This window comes from Arvicola amphibius, chromosome 8 (assembly GCF_903992535.2).
Source record: "Arvicola amphibius chromosome 8, mArvAmp1.2, whole genome shotgun sequence".
Lineage (NCBI taxonomy): Eukaryota > Metazoa > Chordata > Mammalia > Rodentia > Cricetidae > Arvicola > Arvicola amphibius.
In genome coordinates, this window is record NC_052054.1 from 53,655,242 (window position 1) to 53,674,416 (window position 19,175).

At 49.5% G+C, this 19,175-nt stretch overlaps 1 protein-coding gene across 1 annotated transcript in view; it reads right to left on the bottom strand.

Moving 5' to 3' along the window:
* Foxo3 (forkhead box O3) overlaps positions 1-15,851 on the bottom strand; it is a 91,336-nt gene extending 75,485 nt beyond the window's left edge. Inside the window, exons 1-2 of the mRNA XM_038339128.1 lie at positions 15,685-15,851; positions 13,947-14,676 (exon numbers count right to left, since the gene is read on the bottom strand). Coding sequence (XP_038195056.1) covers positions 13,947-14,564 — 618 coding nt within the window. The 5' untranslated portion in view covers positions 14,565-14,676; positions 15,685-15,851. The remainder of the gene's footprint in view (positions 1-13,946; positions 14,677-15,684) is intronic.
* Between the last annotated feature and the right edge of the window lie 3,324 nt (positions 15,852-19,175).

A 19,175-nucleotide genomic window follows, 5' to 3' on the forward strand; every position in this document is an offset into this window, starting at 1 on the left:
TAGAGACTAGAAAAACAAGCGGGAGGTGGGAACTTTAAATAACCCACTTACAATTATACAAAAGAAAGAAGAAGAGACTGGTGTTGAACACAGCTTGTTAGGAGCGATGCCTATCTGAGAGCTTAGATCAACTCACACATCTCCTCCACTCAGAGCTCCCGGGGGGTGAACTCTACCTGGTAATCTTCCCATGGGGAGGTTGGTTGGGGAAAGGGGTCCAAGAAATCATTACCAAAATAGCCAATGACTTCCACAGACAATGTCTCTCATTTCTCTAAGATGATGGTTCTCAACCTTGGCTATACATTATAGCCACCCGGGAAGCTTAGTAAATACAGATGCTGAGGCCCCGCAGCTGGAGATCCTGACACATGTCCTAAGTGGGACCCAGGCACTGCTTCTAAGGCTCTCCAGCTGACTCTCAACACAGCGAGAGTGTGCCCTCATTTGCCAAAGACTTGGTCACAGTCCAAGAGCCTATCAGGAACCTTCTGTAACAAGGCGTACTTCCCCCAGAAGAGCTAACAGTCACAACTAGAGGCAAAGAGCTGAACTCTGTATAAATTATCTGGAAGTTCAACCTTGAAACCATGTGCCAGAACAATAAATTTCTCTCTCAGCAGAATAGTTTTGTTTTTTAAGGAGGGACACAGATTTAAAAGCTCTGCAAGCACCTAATTGTTCAAATGATCATCCAGCAATGCTCTGATGAATGGGTTTTCAAAGCTGTAAAACCACATGATGCAAAGACCAAAAATGAATGTATTTTCTTCTTGAGCAATAACCATGCACACAGTAACAAGCAAGGAAACATCTTTTGTCAGTTTTATGATCCTGTCTGAGGCAGAATGATGAGTCTAAAAATAACCTTGGTCCAAAAACAAGAGACCGCATCAACTGAAAGAGCAAGGACTTTGGGAGCAAGTCACATCCATAGGACAAATCCTGGAAGCCCACAGGGAAAACCCCAGGTGTAGTCACATCTGTAATCCCACCCTTGGAAAGCTGAGGCAGGAGGACCACCAGTAAGTTTAAGGCCAGGCCAATAGAGTTAGATCCTGTCTCTTTAAAACCAAAACCAATAACAAAACAAAATTCTAGGTGTATTTTTATGTTATGAAAAATTTAAACAGGTTAGTCAATTAAAATTTGATTATAGAATATAGACATCTTTAAATGAGATCTTTAAATCTTCAAATGAAAATTGCAATGATTATTTAAAAAATACACTTGGTAATCTTTTTAAACCTATTTTAGAAGTCAATGGTTTCCACTAACACATAGAGCCTCCCTAATTTAACACATGGTGCCTCACTGACCCAGGATGGGTACCCACAAGTCTCACATCAGTATCTGCTGCAGGCTACCTTAATAATCAGGCCCAGGACATTTCCAGTGGTCAGTTCAGGCTTGTTTCTCTGAGCTACACAAAAGATACTCCATAATTGGAAGCGGGCTCTGATTTTATGAGATTATTGGAATAAATCCATTCCCACTTGTCAAAGAACACCTACTAACCCTTGCCCAAGTCGCAACTGTGCATGATTAAAGCCTAAAATAAGCCAAAAGTCACGGAGCCTTTCCATCTGAAATAAGGGTTGTTCTTGGAAAGGAGGAATCTAACTAGGACTGATTGAGATAGTTCAGTTCAGAGGAGGACATGCACCCATTCAAAAAGAAGACTGTAAATTTATCTTTACTGGATGGGGTTGGAGATAGAAGGCCTAATCTAGGACACTAATTTCAAGAAACAGTGGACCAGTTCACCCAGGAAGTTAGCAACCTGAGCTAAGAGCCCCAGTGCGCTAAAGGAGCGCAGCAGGAGCATCTGCAGGAAGACCACTCACAACATCAGCACCAGGATGTTGTCGTCAGTGCCAGGCCTGCTTCTTGGGTTACATCAACAGTGCAGCTGGTCTGATCTTTTTGTGTTTCCTAAAGAAATTTAGGGCCGGGCGGTGGTGGCGTACGCCTTTAATCCCAGCACTCGGGAGGCAGAGGCAGGCGGATCTCTGAGTTCGAGGCCAGCCTGGTCTACAAGAGCTAGTTCCAGGACAGGCTCTAGAAACTACAGGGAAACCCTGTCTCGAAAAACCAGAAAAAAAAAAAAGAAAAAAAAAGAAATTTAGACGAATGCATGAACTCATAGCTTCAGTTCAGCTCAAAAACGACTTGCCTAAAACTGTGTTACCTATGGGCTACTATTTATTTACAGAGTATGTGTACTACTATTTATTTACAGAGTATGTGTACTACTATTTATTTACAGAGTATGTGTACTACTATTTATTTACAGAGTATGTGTACTACTATTTATTTACAGAGTATGTGTACTACTATTTATTTACAGAGTATGTGTACTACTATTTATTTACAGAGTATGTGTACTACTATTTATTTACAGAGTATGTGTACTACTATTTATTTACAGAGTATGTGTACTACTATTTATTTACAGAGTATGTGCACTGGCAAACAGCAAACCAACGCTGCTGATGGGCTATACAGAAGAAGAGTCAGTCAAGAGAGATGACGCCTTCTCAAGTGACCAAGGGACCAGGTGACTAGGACTCAACGAAAATGTATGAAACGTGAGAGAAATTAAGCAAATCCTTAACTTGGAAAAGAACACTGGCTTGGAGGCCCAGAGCCAGCTAAAGGTGTGAGTACTGAACAGACCATGCAACACTGATTGACCTTTCTAACTGGGGAGTTTTTACTGTGTGAACATATTTAAAAGAGTGGGATGAAAAGTTCAAACAGAGGTTGGGACTGGTGGCTTGATGCTAAATCTCAGCAGTCAGAGGGCAGGATTTCAACTCTGGGCCAGATTGAACTACACAGTAAGACCTGCCTGCCCCTCTCTCTCTCTCTCTCTCTCTCTCTCTCTCTCTCTCTCTCTCTCTCTCTCTCTCACACACACACACACACACACACACACACCGAAGGTTCAAGTGGAAACATTCAAGACAAAGGGTTTTGCTTTGGAAAACTGTTAGAACAAGGAAGAAAATTAACACAACTGAATATTAAATAATATTAAGGAGAACTAAAATAAAAAATCCAGAGAGGGTGGCAAGCAGGAGGCTTTAAACACCACTCAGTTTGAGCTTGCTATGACCTACAGAGCCAAGGTAATTTTCTGAATAATTTATAATGAAAGGACACCAGTTTTAAGTTTAATAAAACTACTTCCGGAAAAAAAAGCAGTTCAGATCTGAGCAACCTGAATGAATGCCTGCACTATGTACATTGTTTTGGTCGGCTAGGAAAGCACTCCAGCACGGACGGACCCCAGCCCATTAGATCACAACACCAGTTTCCAAGGAGACACTCAACAAACTCAAGCCAATGTAATTTCATGGGACCTTTAAACGTCAGGTTTATACCCAGAGTTATACCCTCTTTTAAAAGGCTACTGTGGGCACCTGCCATCTCATCTGCCCTCCGCCCTTTACCCCGCCCTGTCTGCAGGCTGGCTGCTCAAGTTATCAGGCAGAGCCAACCTGCACACTGCCGCTATCAAAGGGGCTCAGTCCGTCGTCTGGAGACTCTCCAGGCATCAGTCACCCATCTTCACTAGGAAAGAAAGCCACAGCCCAGCTTTCCCCAGCATACACAGAATGACATGTGATAGTTAGCATTCTGCTTGCCATTCTATTCTATTAGCACATGGCGAATACATTTCTGCGGCCAACTGAAACTAGCACTTTGGAACCTGCTCAGCCACAGTACCTTGAAGACAAAAGCAGCCGGTTCCTCAGTAGAGATAAACCTAACCTGGCTGGCAACGTGTATTATGCAACAGCCCTGTGTGTCTTGGCAGCCTGCCGCTAAACCCACTAATAACTGCACTGCAAAGAGTCGAGCACCTAAGAAAAATATTTTTAATACCTTTAATTATGAAATCTGATTCTGAAGCCAAACTTCTGCCAGGAACCTGTAAAAAAAAAATTTTTTTCCTCTTGAAACCTACTTTTTTGTTGGGACTTTGCCATCATCTGTCTACCTGCTGCAAATGCAGAGATGTCCTGTTGTCTGGAAGCAGACGTACCTCAGAGAAAAAAGAATGGCCACACACTACACGTCACCCTACATTTTCTACAGTGCCCTCTGTATGTGACCATAGTAAACCATACGGCAGAACTGCTAAATCTACAGACTTAAAGCAGAAGTCTCAGGTTCCCTTATTTTCCCACTAAAAGCTCAGGCACGTGCAGATTTCTTGAGTTTTCAGTCCAAGAAAATATCCAGGGAAAGAGGCTAAATCACAGCCCACCTTTACTCCTCACCAGCTGTGGTGATTTGAAGGAGGACAGCCCCCACAGGCTCATATATATTTGAATGCTTGGTTCCCAGTAGGTGGAACTATTTGAAAAGGATTAGGAGGTGTGGCCTTGCTAAGGGTGTGTCACTGAGGTGGGCTTTGAGGCTTCAAAAGTCCATGCCATCCCCAGTTAGCTCTCTGTCTCGTAGTTATGTCTCACAATACAAGCTCTCCAGCACCATTCCTTCCTGTCTGCTGCCATGCTTCCTGCCACGCTGGGCATGGCCTACTCTCTGAAACTGCAAGTCATTAAAGGCTTTATTCTCTAAGTTGCCTTGGCCACGGCCTCTTCACAGCAATGGAAGTCACCCAGAGAGCAGCTCACAGAGGCATTAGCTGCTTGCTATCAGCCACAGCTCCAAAGAGCCCTGGTCAGGAGTACTCTGCAGAATTAATGTGAGCGCCACTGGCGAGCAGCGTAAAGTACGCAGCAAGCAGCATGCAGAAACTTCTAAGCGGTTGCTGCTTAACTTTTAAATTACTGTGTCCCACATGCACTCCAGGAGGCAGAAGGGCTTATAAAAGAAAGGGCAAGGGCTATGCTTTAATCCCAAGCTATTTTCAGTAATTTTAAACCATTGCCTTCTCCTGGATTTCCTTTCCTTAGGATCAATGCTAAACATAAGCAAATAAACAGAAACAAAATCACGTAGTTGATGGGTTGGGACACAGGAGGAGTGTTCAGCAGGTCACAATTACCTTGTTTCCAGTAAGGTCACACTCCAAGATTCTAGGTAGACGTGAATTGTGGAAATTCATAATTCAACTTACTACAATCACCAAATTTAAATAAAACTATCATCGCAAGGCGGGGGTAGGAGGGACAAAGAGTGATGACAGATTACAGCACCACAGTGTTATTAAGAAGTTCAAAGTTAACAGTCTCCCCAGGACCACAACGAACAGAGCTAGAGGGAATGCTCAGGCTCACAGGACTCTGGAAAGGCTTGGAAAATATCAAAGGACCACAATGCAAACAACACTAACACAGAGTAGTCTACTGATTTTAACACGATCTATAAAAGATCCATATTAGGTATACATCTCAACACGTGTGTGTAAGTGTGTGTGTGTGTGTGTGTGTGTGTACATGCATGTGGTGGCTAGAGTCAACCTAGTTTGTTGCTTTTCAGGTTCACTCTACTTCCTTGCTTGAAACATGATCTCTAAGTGGTCTGGGGTTGACCCTTAGGGCCAGGCTGCCGAGCCACAGCGCTCTAGGTCTACCTGCCTCTACCTCCCAGGGCTGGGATTACAAGTGCCCAGCACACACCAGTGTGCAGTCAGGCGAATGTGCTCATGAACGCACATCAGAGGCTGGTGGGACGTGGCAGCTGTCTTCTACAGTGGCACTTACCGTCTCAAAACAGGCTCTGACACTGAACCAGACCCTTGCTTTTCGAGGCTAAGCTGGCCAGGAAGCTCTTGGAGTTCTACTTCCTCCTCACCATTTTAGGGGCACAGGCAGTAATGTCCTGGTCTTTTACTGGAATTTGAACTCAGATCCTCATGCTCTAAGGCAAGTGCTCTCACCCATGCTACCTCCCCAGGCCACCATGCCAGCTTTACGTGGACTCTGGGGCTCAAGCTCAAGTCTTCAAACTTGCATGGTAAACATTTTACCATTTAAGCCATCTCCCTAGTGCCTTGGTATTAGGCATAAATGATTATTCCTACAGATATCAAAACCAGATATGCTAAGGAGCAAAAGGCAGTCAAAGTACTTTTAGTTAAAAAGCATACTAGTAGGGGCTAGAGAGATGGCTCAGTGGTTAAGAGCATTCCCTGCTCTTCCAAAGGTCCTGAGTTCAATTCCCAGCAACCACATGGTGGCTCACAACCATCTGTAATGAGGTGCACTCTTCTGGCCTTCAGGCATACACAGAGACACAATATTGTATACATAATGAATAAATAAATAAATAAATAAATAAATATGTTTTTTAAAAAAGCATACTAGTGGAGAGTAGCAGACAAGCATGTGACCGTAGCCTTCAGTAACTGAGTTAGGAAGACTGCAAGTTCAAGGACAGCCTGGGATACAAAGCAAGACTCTAAGAAAATTAAATAAAAACTCTCATTTAATTATTTTAGATAGGAAGTGATCACGGGTCTTACTAAGGCCTTCTTTTACAAAGTTACTAGGTCTTTAATCTCCACCTCAAATTACCCTTTTCAAATGATGACATTCAGTCATGAAAGCACTCTATAGTAGAGTTCTTTAAACCAAAACAGAGAAAGATATACTCAGAATCAACTTGAAGACCTGGGCACTCCCTCTGCTGGCTCTGAATTTAGATTATCAATGGCTTCAGAAACTAAATTACCATTTTAAGAGTCATGTGAACCGCCAGAAGAAATATAATATGGATCCTCCCTACACAGGCACATACACACAGGCCTTCAAAGAAACAAACAATAAACTTCAAAACAAATGCTAGACACTGACACACACATCCCCGTGGGTTCTGTCACCGGCCCATTTCAGAGGGAAACAGATGTCTGTACTCCTGGTTGGGGTGCAGAGTTCCTGCCTTGGCCTGGCCCCCTCCAACTGTCCATGTGCCTTCTTTGCCCTGTAGGCACTTCCTCACTACTAGACTAGGGTACATCTGACAACTCAGGTCTGAGGAGCCCCAAGATAACCCGGCTTCTCCACCACGGGCCAAGCATAGCACAACTGCTAGACTGACCACGGCCAACCAGAGAAGTTAGTCTGTTTCACTGCTGTGTTATCTCAAACAGTCACTAGGCACTGAGGAGGAAGAAAGAAAGAAAGATCTCAAGATTAGAAGCCCAAACCACCCTGGAGACGTAGGACACTCGTAGCCTAGAGCAGCCTGCAGTGTCCTCCAGCCAGACAACTGCACGCCACCAGGACAGACCCAGCACAGCCTCCACAGGCACTGTCTGTTCCTTTGGGTTTCCTAAGCAGGGAAGGGGAGGAAAGTGGTCTGGGTCATGAGTACAATGAGCAAAGTTACTGAGACTCTCTGGCAGGGCTGTAATCTGAATCTGCATCTTCTATCCAAGTCACCTGCCTAACCAACTCAGAAAAGCTACAGGCTGGCCCTGCTGAAGTGACTTCTCATGTTGACTGACTGAGATCCCCTCTTCCTTCACAGGTGACTTATTCCAAGGCTTACGTCCCCAAATACAGAAGCTCACAACTTCACTTCACTGACCAGCTGTGCTCTGGTGAGAGCGCAGAGGGAGACACGTCCTGCTGACAATCGTTCAGAGGCTCTCAGGCAGGGCATGCGGACAGTGTTGGGGACCACGGGCACACCTGACTTCAGGCAGGGCATGCGGATGGAGTTGGGGACCACGGGCACACCTGACTTCAGGCAGGGCATGCAGATGGTGTTGGGGACCACGGGCACACCTAACTTCAGGTAGGGCATGTGGATGGTGCTGAAGACCAATGGGAACACCTGACTTTATCTTTTCCTTAATGACATGTCACCCATTACTCTTCCTCCCATTTCTGGTGTGAATTGTAGTTTTCAGGGACTTTAATAGTAAGAAACAAACACTACCAGAAACTCCGTCTTCACACCACATCATGTCAACATCACAGCCACGGGGACTAAGGCTGCTGACACCTTCACACCTGCAAGTATCCAGGTCACCTCGCCAGCTCAGTCCTGAGTCACAGTTTCAACTTTCAGCAACAAGAATCTCAGAAGAAGGCCACCCTGTGGGCTGAGGACACAAGGAACCAAAAGCCATATCCTAGTGCCAGCGCATAGCCTTGCCCATCTCTGACACTGGGAATATATGAGCATCAAAGGCGGATATGAAGAACCAGGCACGGGTCACGGCATGAGTTGGCAAGAAAGCCTGGGAGGACTTCTTCAGCAAGGTGAACTAAGAGTGCTGGTGGTGGCGAATGGAAAAACGAACCAGTCCCTCCTGTGAGTCAGCCGAGGAAGGGGGAGGAGCCAGGGAGAGCGAATGCAGAAGGAGCTTGCAGAACTGGAAGCAAACTGTACTGTTAGGAGCAGCTGTGAAGCCACAATGGCTAGCAGCAGACTCTACACGGCAGTGGCACCCTGAACTCCTGTGAGCACACTTTAACCACACCCCAACAAGCTGTGAAAGTCTGACCCGGTCACGCATGAGCTCCTGGCCTCATACTTCACCAGAAAAAAGGAGCAGATCTCTTAAGAGATCTTTTGGCTCTGAGTGTAAATGAACAGCACGGCAGATGGGTCAGCTCTATCAGGTGCCACCCCTCAGAGGCCTGGCACCCACGCTCCAGGCCTCACCAACAGAACTGAAGAGCGCACGTCCATGCAGTGCTGTAGGCGGGCTCCAATACAGGTGGACTCTTTCCCACAGACTCCAACTCTCGGCCTCATGCTACAGAAGCCTTGCATCCACATAGCAAGCTCAAAGTGACCTGCAAGAGCCGAAGAGCAGCACCCAAGGGCAATGCCTACTTTGCCATTGGCCATAGTCTCTCGGCAAAAGTGAGGCATGGAGAAAAGTCTAGAAATACAGATGTGCAAAATGCCAAGAGTGAACAACAAGAACAGGTTCACCGAGCACAGACTTCATGTTATCAGCCTGTCTCTCCCCTCTAGAACGTAAACACCTGTGAATTGGAGTTTTATCTGCCATATACTACCACAGCATCCCTGGGGCTGGGCAGAATGCCCTGTGTACAGTATGCTTTTAATAAATAAACGCTGAATGAATGAGAACCGATAGGAGTGGGCACCTTCAATTCACTACCAAGCTGTCATTCAATTGATATTAACACACTTTTGGATGTCCGGTCCCCAGCTCTTCCTAAAGCAGCCATAAAGCAAACTGGTCCTAGAATCCTCATTTGTGACACAGTATAAAGGAAATAAATAAGTCAGGAAAAGGATCAAGTTTGTCTCCCAAAGGAAAAAGATATTAAAACAAAATAAATTCCATTTTCTCCCCATCCCTAGAAATCTGAACTTTGGGGCACCAGCAAAAGAAAAGTGGGAAACTCAGCAAAATGCAGGGCCTACGAGGCTGATCCATGTATTGTCACCAAGGGGCTTGGGTGGTTGATGTCTGCTAAGTTTGGGTTTTCTTTCCCCAGTCCAAGTAAATGATTTTCTTAGTAGACAAAACCGTTTTGTTATCTTCCAGATAAAACTATCTGGTGTGTTTAAATACAAATCAGAGGCAGAGCACTAAAGTTTATCTTTAACATGTTCTATGGTATCATTTCCCTAAAATAGAACCCTCCTAAAGTCTCCTAAAAATAAGCCTGCTATAGTTTCATTTTCTGAGTAGATAAACACATGAAAACACACACTTAGCTTCCCTCTGAAGTGTCTTTCTCTTACATGAGGTTCAAAGATCAAAGTCTGAAAGGTCCAGTTTCTTCACTCATGGGTCAGTGACACAGCTTTGCAGAAGAGGAAAACAGTGCCGGCGCAGGGCCGCTGAAGAAAGGGGAAGCAGTTCTCGAGAATCACTGATGAAGAGCACTGCCAGAGGAAATTACAAAACAGCGAAGGCCAAGCAAAGACAGATTCTTCACACACAACTGGCCCTGCGGCATCCAAAAGGGACAGCTATCAAAATTATAAACCAACATGGAATTCTGGCTACGGCAGTTTGAAACCTAAAACTAAATTTTAACACAAGTTGCAATTAAAATAACTTTTTAAAAAAAAATATATATATACAGTATGTTGAAGTCTTCCCCAGGTCTGGGGTTCCTCCCTGGAGACATTCTGGGCAGGTCAACCTCATCTTTTTCTCTTTTTTTTAACCTTGGCAGCACTTTCCCATGAGAGACTCAGACTGTGAAGACTCGCCCTCAGCACGAAAGCAAAGTCCTCACACAGTAGGTAGCCACAGAACCCAGGGCTGTTTAGTGGGATCTTGTGCTAACCCTAAGAAATAAATGTGGGGCGGGGGGGACTGGAAAAGGGAGTAAACGATGAACAGGGGTTCCTGGCGAATTCTAGAGTCCTTGGGGTCTCCCAATTCAAGGGGAACTGAGGAAACTCACTACAGTGCCCTGGAGGTAAACTTAATCTGATAAAGGAAGAGTAACCTCTTCTCACTGACCAAGTCTGGTTGTTCACTTCTGTCCCGACTGAGGTAAGGGAGCACGGAGATAGACAGCCATCACCCTCGGGGCACAGCATGCATTGGGCAAGGGCTTCCTCTTTTGTTAAAATGCTTTCTTGACATTAGTGCTACTTCAGACTTCCTAAGCAACCACACCGACAGACGACATTCATGCAGCTACCCCAACATGACACCTTTGCTGGCCTGCATCCTTCTGATGCTGAAATAACCACCAGTGTCTGTGGAAGTGTCTGGGGGAAGCGGGTGATTGAGCTTCTCTGGAAAGCAAATTTTTAAAAGACCAATTTAAAGAAAATAGTGTGATAAAGCCTAGCGACCAAGACCTCTAGACCTGTATAGCCACTAATTAGCCACGTACTCCTTGTGATCTGAGAACAGTTTGCAATCTTTTGAAACACCAGGTTCTTCTCCAATGAAAGGATCGAACTACATCAGCAACTTCATCCTGGCTGTACGCTAGGATCACCCGAGGAACCAAGGCAAGAGTGTGCTGATGCTGTCACACATGAGCCAAATCCCATCAACTTCTCGGAGTGCTAGTAGTTGTCAATTGTTCCCAGGTGATTCTAAAAAGCCAGCCAGTGCTGGAAACGACTGGTCTGAATTCCAACTTTCAAGGCCTCTTTCTAATTCTTTAATTCTGTCTGTAATTATCGTTTTTCTGGCTTTTTTTTCTTTCGAAGGAGGAATGGGGAGAACAGTCTTCCTCTTGGAACTTGCCATGTAAACCAGGCTGATCTCAAACTCAGAGACTGCCTGCCTCTGCCTCCCGAGTGCTGTGATTAAAGGTGTGCACCCTTATGCCCCAGCTTTATTCTGTAATTTTCAAGTGATAATTCTGGTTACAGAGTTACATGATGTTCAGCCCCAAAAGCCACAAGGGAAGTGAGTTTAAGACCCTGTATACCTTCTCTGTATGCAAATGTCTGCAAGTTAACCTGAATTCTAGACATTTTTAGGAGCTAACCATTCTAAAGAATAACTCCCAAGGAAAGTAGTGTGCTTAAAGTGCAGGTTTCCAGAGTGACTATGCATTACAGGAGGCAGTCCCTAAACTCAGATGCGTGGGAACGGTCACAGTTAGCTGCTGCCCTCTCCCCTTTACTCTTCCTCCAGCCCCACTAGACCAGCAAACAAAAAAAAAAAAAAAAAAAAAAAAAAAAGCTGGCTATCTGTCACAGCCAGTACATAAAGCCTGCCTCGCATTAAGGGGCTTCTGTCTCCGTCATTAAAGATATGGACGGTCCTGATAGCTGCTTCTTTTGATGAAGGTCAACTTGCAAAAACTCCCTAAATTATATTCCGTCAAGTCTTCAAGGATTACTTGATACATATACTTAGAATTAAAGTAAAAATATAAAACATACGCCCTAAAAGACATAAGCCTTGAGATACTCTATCTGCAGTATTTATACAGCTTTAGTCAAACAGGTGGCAGTGAAAAAAAGACTCTGAAACAAACAAGAGCTATAACCCACAAATGCCTATGTCCCCTTGGCGCTAGTCCTCAAGTCTCTATGAAAATACAGAACAAACTCAACTCATGGCTATTTTTGGTAACCACTCTCTGAAATAAATCTTAGAAAAATTAAAAATTCAAACATATAAAACTGGTATTTTCATAAACACAGTAGCAAGAAACACTACTTATGGAACTAAACTGCTTTTGTAATCCCCAAAACCAGAGGAAAGGGGTTGTAAAATGGCTCAGCGGGTGAAGGTGCTCGCCACCAAGTCTAATGACCTCAACTCAACTCCCAGGGTCACAAGGTGAGAAAACTGCTCCAAAGAGTTGTCCTCTGGAGAACTCAGACACACACTCACATACACACACACACTCTCTCACACACACTCACTCTGACACACACTCCTGTTTTATATACACACATACAAAGACATTCATCAAGAAAGGTTAAAATCACTTTCCTGTGTTAATTTTTAGAGTTAAATAACCTTCAACTAATAGATTCTCTATAGCTAATCCAAATACACAGGATTTAATTTCAAGTATGAATTTTCTGAGAAATATTCCAAACTCCCAAGTGCATTTTGCTCCGTTCTACACACACCTTCCAGATAGTGTACAGGGAAGCAAACCCTTGCCCTCCACTTCAAAGCAGCATTCAGAGCTATCATACCAGCAAGACTGTATCAGAAGCCCATCCCTTCTGGAAACAACCCTCACCTCACACTTGTGTCTTTCCTTTGGAAAACAATAAATCAGATGGGACATAAGCCCTGTACCATCGCCATTTGAATCACCTAGAATGAGACAGATCTGCGGGACGGCACCAAAACACACAGTTTGCTTTTAAGCCATGTAAGCAAGGCCTCTCTTCAGGACCCTGGACTTTTTAAAAGACCTTCATCTGCGAGGCTTTTACAGCTCTGCCCCAGCTCTCCACAAAGTGGAACTGTTCTTACTTTATACACCTAAAAACCTAGACCCACAAGCCAGAGATCCACAAGGAAGCCAAGAAGGAAAAAAGAAAACTGTAAGCAAAAGCAAGGGGTACGTGACAACTCCAGGAATGTGAGGACTCTGCTGCCACTTTCAGGGGAACGGTGCCCAGAAGAGCATGGAGGCCCAGCGGGGCACAGAAGTTCATCTCTTTGGATGCCCAAGTGCAGGAAGTCATTACAGCATAGCCTTTCCTCACCTCTCCCTACCACGTGTGGGTGCCCCCAGGGGCTAAAAAGGAACAGAAGTCTCTCTTTGGCTCATTTATAGGTAGAAGCCATTATGGCTCAACCCTGCTATCAACCCCCCCTCCCTCCCACATAGGTAAAGCTCAGCCCCGAGTCCCCAACACTTGACACCAGCCTCAAATACTGCCTGCAGCAGCAGAGGCCTCCACGGGAGCAGCAAGTGTAGCCAGGACACTTTGGGGCGACAAACCCGGTCTGTTCCAAGCCCCCGAGCATTTTTCAGAGTCTGCCTGCTGGCGGGGTTGCTGGAGTGACATCTCTAAAGAATACAGGTGTGAGCAGGAAAGGCATGTGAGCCGGCCAGGACGGTCAGCCATCACTGCCTTCTTAATGGGATCGATTTGCCTGTTGGTGTCAACACCCACAAGCACAAGTTGGACCCCAGGATCCACATTCAGTTTGTTAGTTTCAGGCTCCTGCCACTGACTTGAACGCAGTCCCAAACTCTCCCCCACACACGCCCCTTCCCTCCACCCACTGTCCACGCTGCAGCCCACTTACATTCCCTCCATTCCAAAGTTGGCCGCCGACCTACCTCCTCCCTGCAGCCGGGGTAATCCAGCAAATACAAATGTCCCCGTCCTTCCTTCGTTAGTGTGTGTCCCTTGCCCACAGCCTCCTCACCTAGGCATGCCCAAGGCTTGTTCGGAACCCTCCTTTTCCACCCCCAGGCTTTCCTCCTCCAGGGGTGAAAAGAACCCCCCTCCGTCAAAAGCCTCAGAATAGAGGCTTCCCTGCCAACCCTCTCCGGGCGCGGGCAGAACGCTCGCTTCAGTAAGCGCCTGGCAGGTCCGGCCGCCAGCCCCTGGTAGGTACGCACCTTCCAGCCCGCCGAGCTGTTGCTGTCGCCCTTATCCTTGAAGTAGGGCACACAGCGCACCATCCACTCGTAGATCTGGGACAAAGTGAGCCGTTTGTCCGGGGAGCTCTCGATGGCGCGGGTGATCAGGTCGGCGTAGGACAGGTTCCCCCAGGCATTCCGCCGCGAAGAGCATTTCCTCGGCTGCCCGGAGCCCCCAGCCGCCCCCGGCTGCGGCGGTGGCAGTGGCTGCTGGGTCTGCAGCGGCGTTTGCGTGCCCCCGCTCAGGGCGCCGGCCGCGGACGCTGACCCGGACCCGAGGTCCTGCCCTCCGGGAGCCAGCAGCCTGGTCGAGTCCTCGAGGAGCAACCCTGAGCCCAGCGTGCTACTCAGGCCGCCACCGATCACCATGGCCGAGCTAGCTCGGCCGCCGCCGTCCTCGTCGTCTTCATCGTCGTCCTCCTCGGGGATCATGGAGTCTGCGGCCGTCTCCCCCGAGGGCTTGGCCGGGCTCGCCTGCAGCTCCGGCCTCTGCAGGGGCCACGTACAGGAGCGCGGCCGACTCTGGGGCTCGAACTCTGGGTCCAGCTCCACTTCCAGCGGAGAGAGCGGGACCGGGGAGGCTGATGCCTCTGCCATCTTCGCCGCCTGCCCGCCGCCCGCGGCTCGGGCTCTCGCGCTGTCCTCTCGCGCCCAGGCTGGGTGCGGCGGGAGAAGACCAGGGCGCCGCGAAGGCTCGGGCTCCGGCTGCCTAGGGAAGCGCCAAGAGAGAGTTGGTTATCCCGTGCGGGAGCCTAGTCCTCCGAGACTCCTGGCCCGCCACCGCCGCCTCCTCCTCCTAGAACAGGCGGACCTGGGGACGTGCGTCCCGCGAACCTGGCGCAGCAGACGCCGCCCCCTGGCCAGGCCGCCCAGGAGACGCGAGCGAATCGACGGCCGCGCACCGGACAGCCCCCTCCCCCGCGGCCGTCGCCAGATCCGCAGGTCTCTCCCCGGCTAGGTGGCGGGGTGGAGTGGGGGGAGCAGAGGGGGGCGGGGGGAGGGGCGCCGGCGCCTGTAAGTGGGCAGCCTTCAGACCCCAGCAACACAGCAGCGATCGGAGGGCTGGCGAGCGTGCGTGCGTTTGTTTATGTTTCGCGCAGACCCGCTCAAGTGCCTCCCGCGGAGGCGCAGCCCAAGTCACAGGAGTCCTGAGCTCTTCTCCCCGCTCCAGGGCCCTGAACTATCCCCCCCCCCCCGCACACCCCTCCCAGACGAGTGGCCCGAGACTAAGGCTGGCGCAGGCAACTCCCGTCTCTTCCTCTCGACCCGAGGACCAGCAGGGCGAGCGTGGGGGGTCTGGGCGCCAACTGGCCAGGGTCACTTCCAACAAGAGAGGAAGAGCCGACCCCGCAGGAGCAACCACCAAAAGGATCTGAGGTGTCTTTTCTTGGGGACGTGGGGCCCTCCGCCCCCTTCCCGGTCAGAAACGGGAGGGGAGGAAGCAAGTGGGAACATAAATCTTCCAACAGGTCGGGAAGCGCCAAATCTCTCGGGCTGCCAGAAAACCCGGACCAGCACGTTCATCACCTCCTTGCTCCCGCTGCTGCCATCTTGACAGTTCCCCCCTTCCCTCAAGTCCTTTAAAGACACTAGCGGGAGGGAAGGGGGGGAATACAGCGAGTCACGGGGAGGGAAAGGGAAGCGCCTGGCCCAGCTCGGAAACAGATCCGGAGTCACTGGGAAAGCGGCCGCCCCATTGCACAGCTCCGGCGCCTACCTCGGCTCCTTCCCTTCAGGGACGAGGCGGGAGGACGCACGATTCCGAGCGAGCCCAGGGCAAGGCGACGAGGGGGCGCTCGGGCCGCCGCCGCAGCCCGCCGGAGGAACCTCCTGTCAGCCTGCGCGCCGCCGCCTTCCACATTCCTCCTCCTCCCTTCCCCGAGCAGGGCGGCCGCGGCAGCAGCACAAAGTTATAGACACACGCAGGGAGCCTCAACCTAGGCTGACGGCGGGGCGGGTCCCCGCCCAGGGGGAGGGCTGGGGCGGGGGCCGGGAGTGCTGCCGTGCGTGCGTGGGGGAGTGCGCGTGTGTGCTCAGTCGCGCCTGCGCGGGGCTGCGGGAGTGGGGGGCGGGCGCGCGTAGCGAGCTGGGGCTCGGCTGGCTCCTGCCGCCCTCCGTCCCGGAGTCTTCCTCGCTCCTGGGAACTTCAGCGACCGCACGACACCACGCCGGCCCCGGACGGACGGGCAAGTTAGAGCTCTCCGAGGTGCTCAATTGCGTGCCCTTTCCACTCCAGGGCTAGCTAGCATCAGGCTCGCGGGTCCCTGGCCTGCTCGCTGGACATCGGGTTCCTCGTTAGAACCCAACACCCCGTAACACCCGAGATAAGACTCTAACCGCAGATGACAAGGGTTATCTTGGCGTGGAAACACTGGCCAGCGAGGCTAGCGGCGCCTGGCAATAGGCACCGAAAGGTGTGTGCTGGACTCTCACCTGGGACGTTCAACCTCCGTCGCGCTTCGCTTCTCACGGATTTCAAGGCAAACCGGGCAAAGTGCAACTCAGGAAGACAAGTGCAGTGCGCCCCAGTCCTGAAAGCGGGAGCAGATACCGAACTGGAAGCGGGCTACGGTTTTATTATGGTAAAGCAGATGACTACGGGCTGGACTTTTTAAGTCTTTAGGCTTCTACTAGCACTTTCGCAAGCCCTTATCCCAGGATCCGTGCCTCTAGACCGTTCGCGTGTGCTTTCCTGCGCCACAAGCGACATGCATACCAAAAAGTCTACCCATTCTGATACACTTCCAAAACAAAATCCTCTCAAGGCACTGCAGATAAAAGTCAGGGCTCCGCAACAACCCAATCCACAAATAAATAAGTAAATAAATAAATAAATAAATAAATAAATAAATAAATAAATAAAATAAGCGGAGAAGCGCCCGCAAAGGCCGCCTACCCTGGAACTCCGGCCTCCAGGCTTTGCGCGCGACCCGTCACTCAAGTGACGTGCGGCCCCTCCCCTGCACCAAGCTAGTTCGACGCGTACAAACAGATGATGTCATTGTCTCTACACGCGCGTGACCCCAGAGCCCCTGCGCCGCGTCGCCATTCGCTGCGCCGCTTCCTCGTCAAGCCACGCCGCGCGCTGACTGGCCGCCGCCGCCGCAAGTCTCCGGGCCCCAAACGCCCCTCTCTACCCCTCGCCCCCGCCCCCAGCAAATAATAAACAATCGAGTAAAATTGGAAGAACGGGGAGGTGCGGGGGGGGGGGTAGGGAGGGAGAACGAAGACGCTCGGGGAGACAGCCTTCGGCGCGCGCAGACGGCGGGTGGACTAGAGGGGGTGGATCGTGCGGGGAGGAGGGAAAGGAGGAAGAGAGCGGACCTGGGCGGCTCGCTCCGGCAGGGCAAGAAACTTGCGGGACCTCGGCGGAGGAGCGCCTGCCGGTGCGGCGGGCGCTAGGGCCTCAGGTCCGGGGAGAGGCGGACTGGGCGGGGCCCGGAGAGCGGGGGCGGGACCTAGCTGCGCAGAAGCCCGCAGGCGGAGCCCAGCGACACGTGCGGGAGGAGGGGGCGCGCTGCTTGTGCTCGCCCGGGACGCGCGGCCCCGGCGGCTCGCGCGCTTGTTTACCAGCACACGTGTGTATTATTTTTGAGATGGAATGTGGGGCTGGAGCGCGTGGGGCCGCCCGCGTCTGCGGAGGGACGCGGTGAGGTGAGGCCCGCGCGCCGCGGCCTCCCCGAGCGCAGCTTGGCGAAGCAGGCCCTGCTGGCCGGGTCTGCTCTTCCCGCATAGCCGGAGGCTCGGGCCGCGCGTCGCGACGGCGAGGTTCCCGCGCTACCCTAGCAGCTGCAGAGACGACAGGCTGCAAGCCGGGAAACACTGCCTCCCTCCCTTGTGCTCTTCGGGCTCCTGCTTTCACGAGAACAAAGCCACAGCCTTAGGGACTTAGGGACGCGCTGCTGCACACACCTGGACCACGAGGTGGATCCGGCGTGGTCTGTGCCCTTGCTCCGAATAGCCCCAGTCCTTAAGTACAGGTTTTCGGGGTGCGTGATTCGGCCCACGTACAAATAAATGCGTTTCCATCACCTCGACTGGGGAAGGGAAGCTGAAGAAAGGAATTCTGCCTTCTAGGGTTGCTAGCTACCTTAGGATCCTCTCCTGGCCTTCCAGTCTGTCCACTAAGAAGCCCTGAGCTTGATTTTAATTTACAGCCTGGCAATGTAGGTGATGACGTGGTATCTCAGATTCAGCTTCTATTGCCTGTGCTGCAAATAGGGGTGGGGATTTGTGGAGAGTTTAGGGGTTATTATCCAGAGTCTGTTGTTGGGCTCTGTGCCCAGGGCAAACTCCAAAGATCTCACTTACTGTTTAAAAAAAAAGAAAAAAAAATCCTATGAAATAAATTCTTCTGTAAATCTAAGCAGTCTGTCCCATTAGAGTGCAGACCTGCAAAAGTAAAAACGCGTTGACACTGGCTGGGCTCTGAGCCCTTAGATTTTCACCATGAACATGTTGAGTGTCCATTTTCAGAGTGAACATCCTAAGGACATCCAAATATTTGGGACGCTCTAAGAGTCTGGATTCATTGAGAGCATTTTGACCTGAAGAGTAGGGAATGGGGACCAGGCACACGATGCAATTTATCTCAAAAACTTGTAGTCTTAACTGATGCTATAAGACATGTTTGATAGTTAAATATGTCAAGAGTTTGAAATCAATGCAAGACAAATCAAGGACATGCATGACTACATGTTGGGTGTCTGTGTGTGCTTTAGAGAGTTTATCTCTGAAGTTTATTTCTAGGGGAAAACTTTGACGACACACCCTGAACCTCCCCCTGTATTGCCTTTCTGTAGTTGGAATTTTCTTTGGGCCATCAACCAGTTCCCAAATAAAGATCCAAAGACTTATTAATTATGAAAGTTCGGCCTTAGCTTAGGGTTGTTCCATTAGGTCTTTTAATTTAACCTGTTTCCATTCCTCTATGTTTTGCCTCACTTTTTTTTAAAAAACCTTTTTTTTCATTCTGTATGCCCTGCTTTCCTGCTTCCTCCATGTCTGGTTAGGCCCTGGCATCTCTTTCTCTTCTCAGAGCCTAAATTCCTTTTCCTACTAATTCTTCCTGCCCAGAAGTCTCTCCTATACCTCCTCCCTCACTATTGGCTGTTCAGCTTTTTATTAGACCAATCAGGTGCCTTAGGCAGGCACAGCAACATATCTTTACATAATTAAACAAGTGCAGAGCATCTTTGCATAGTTATA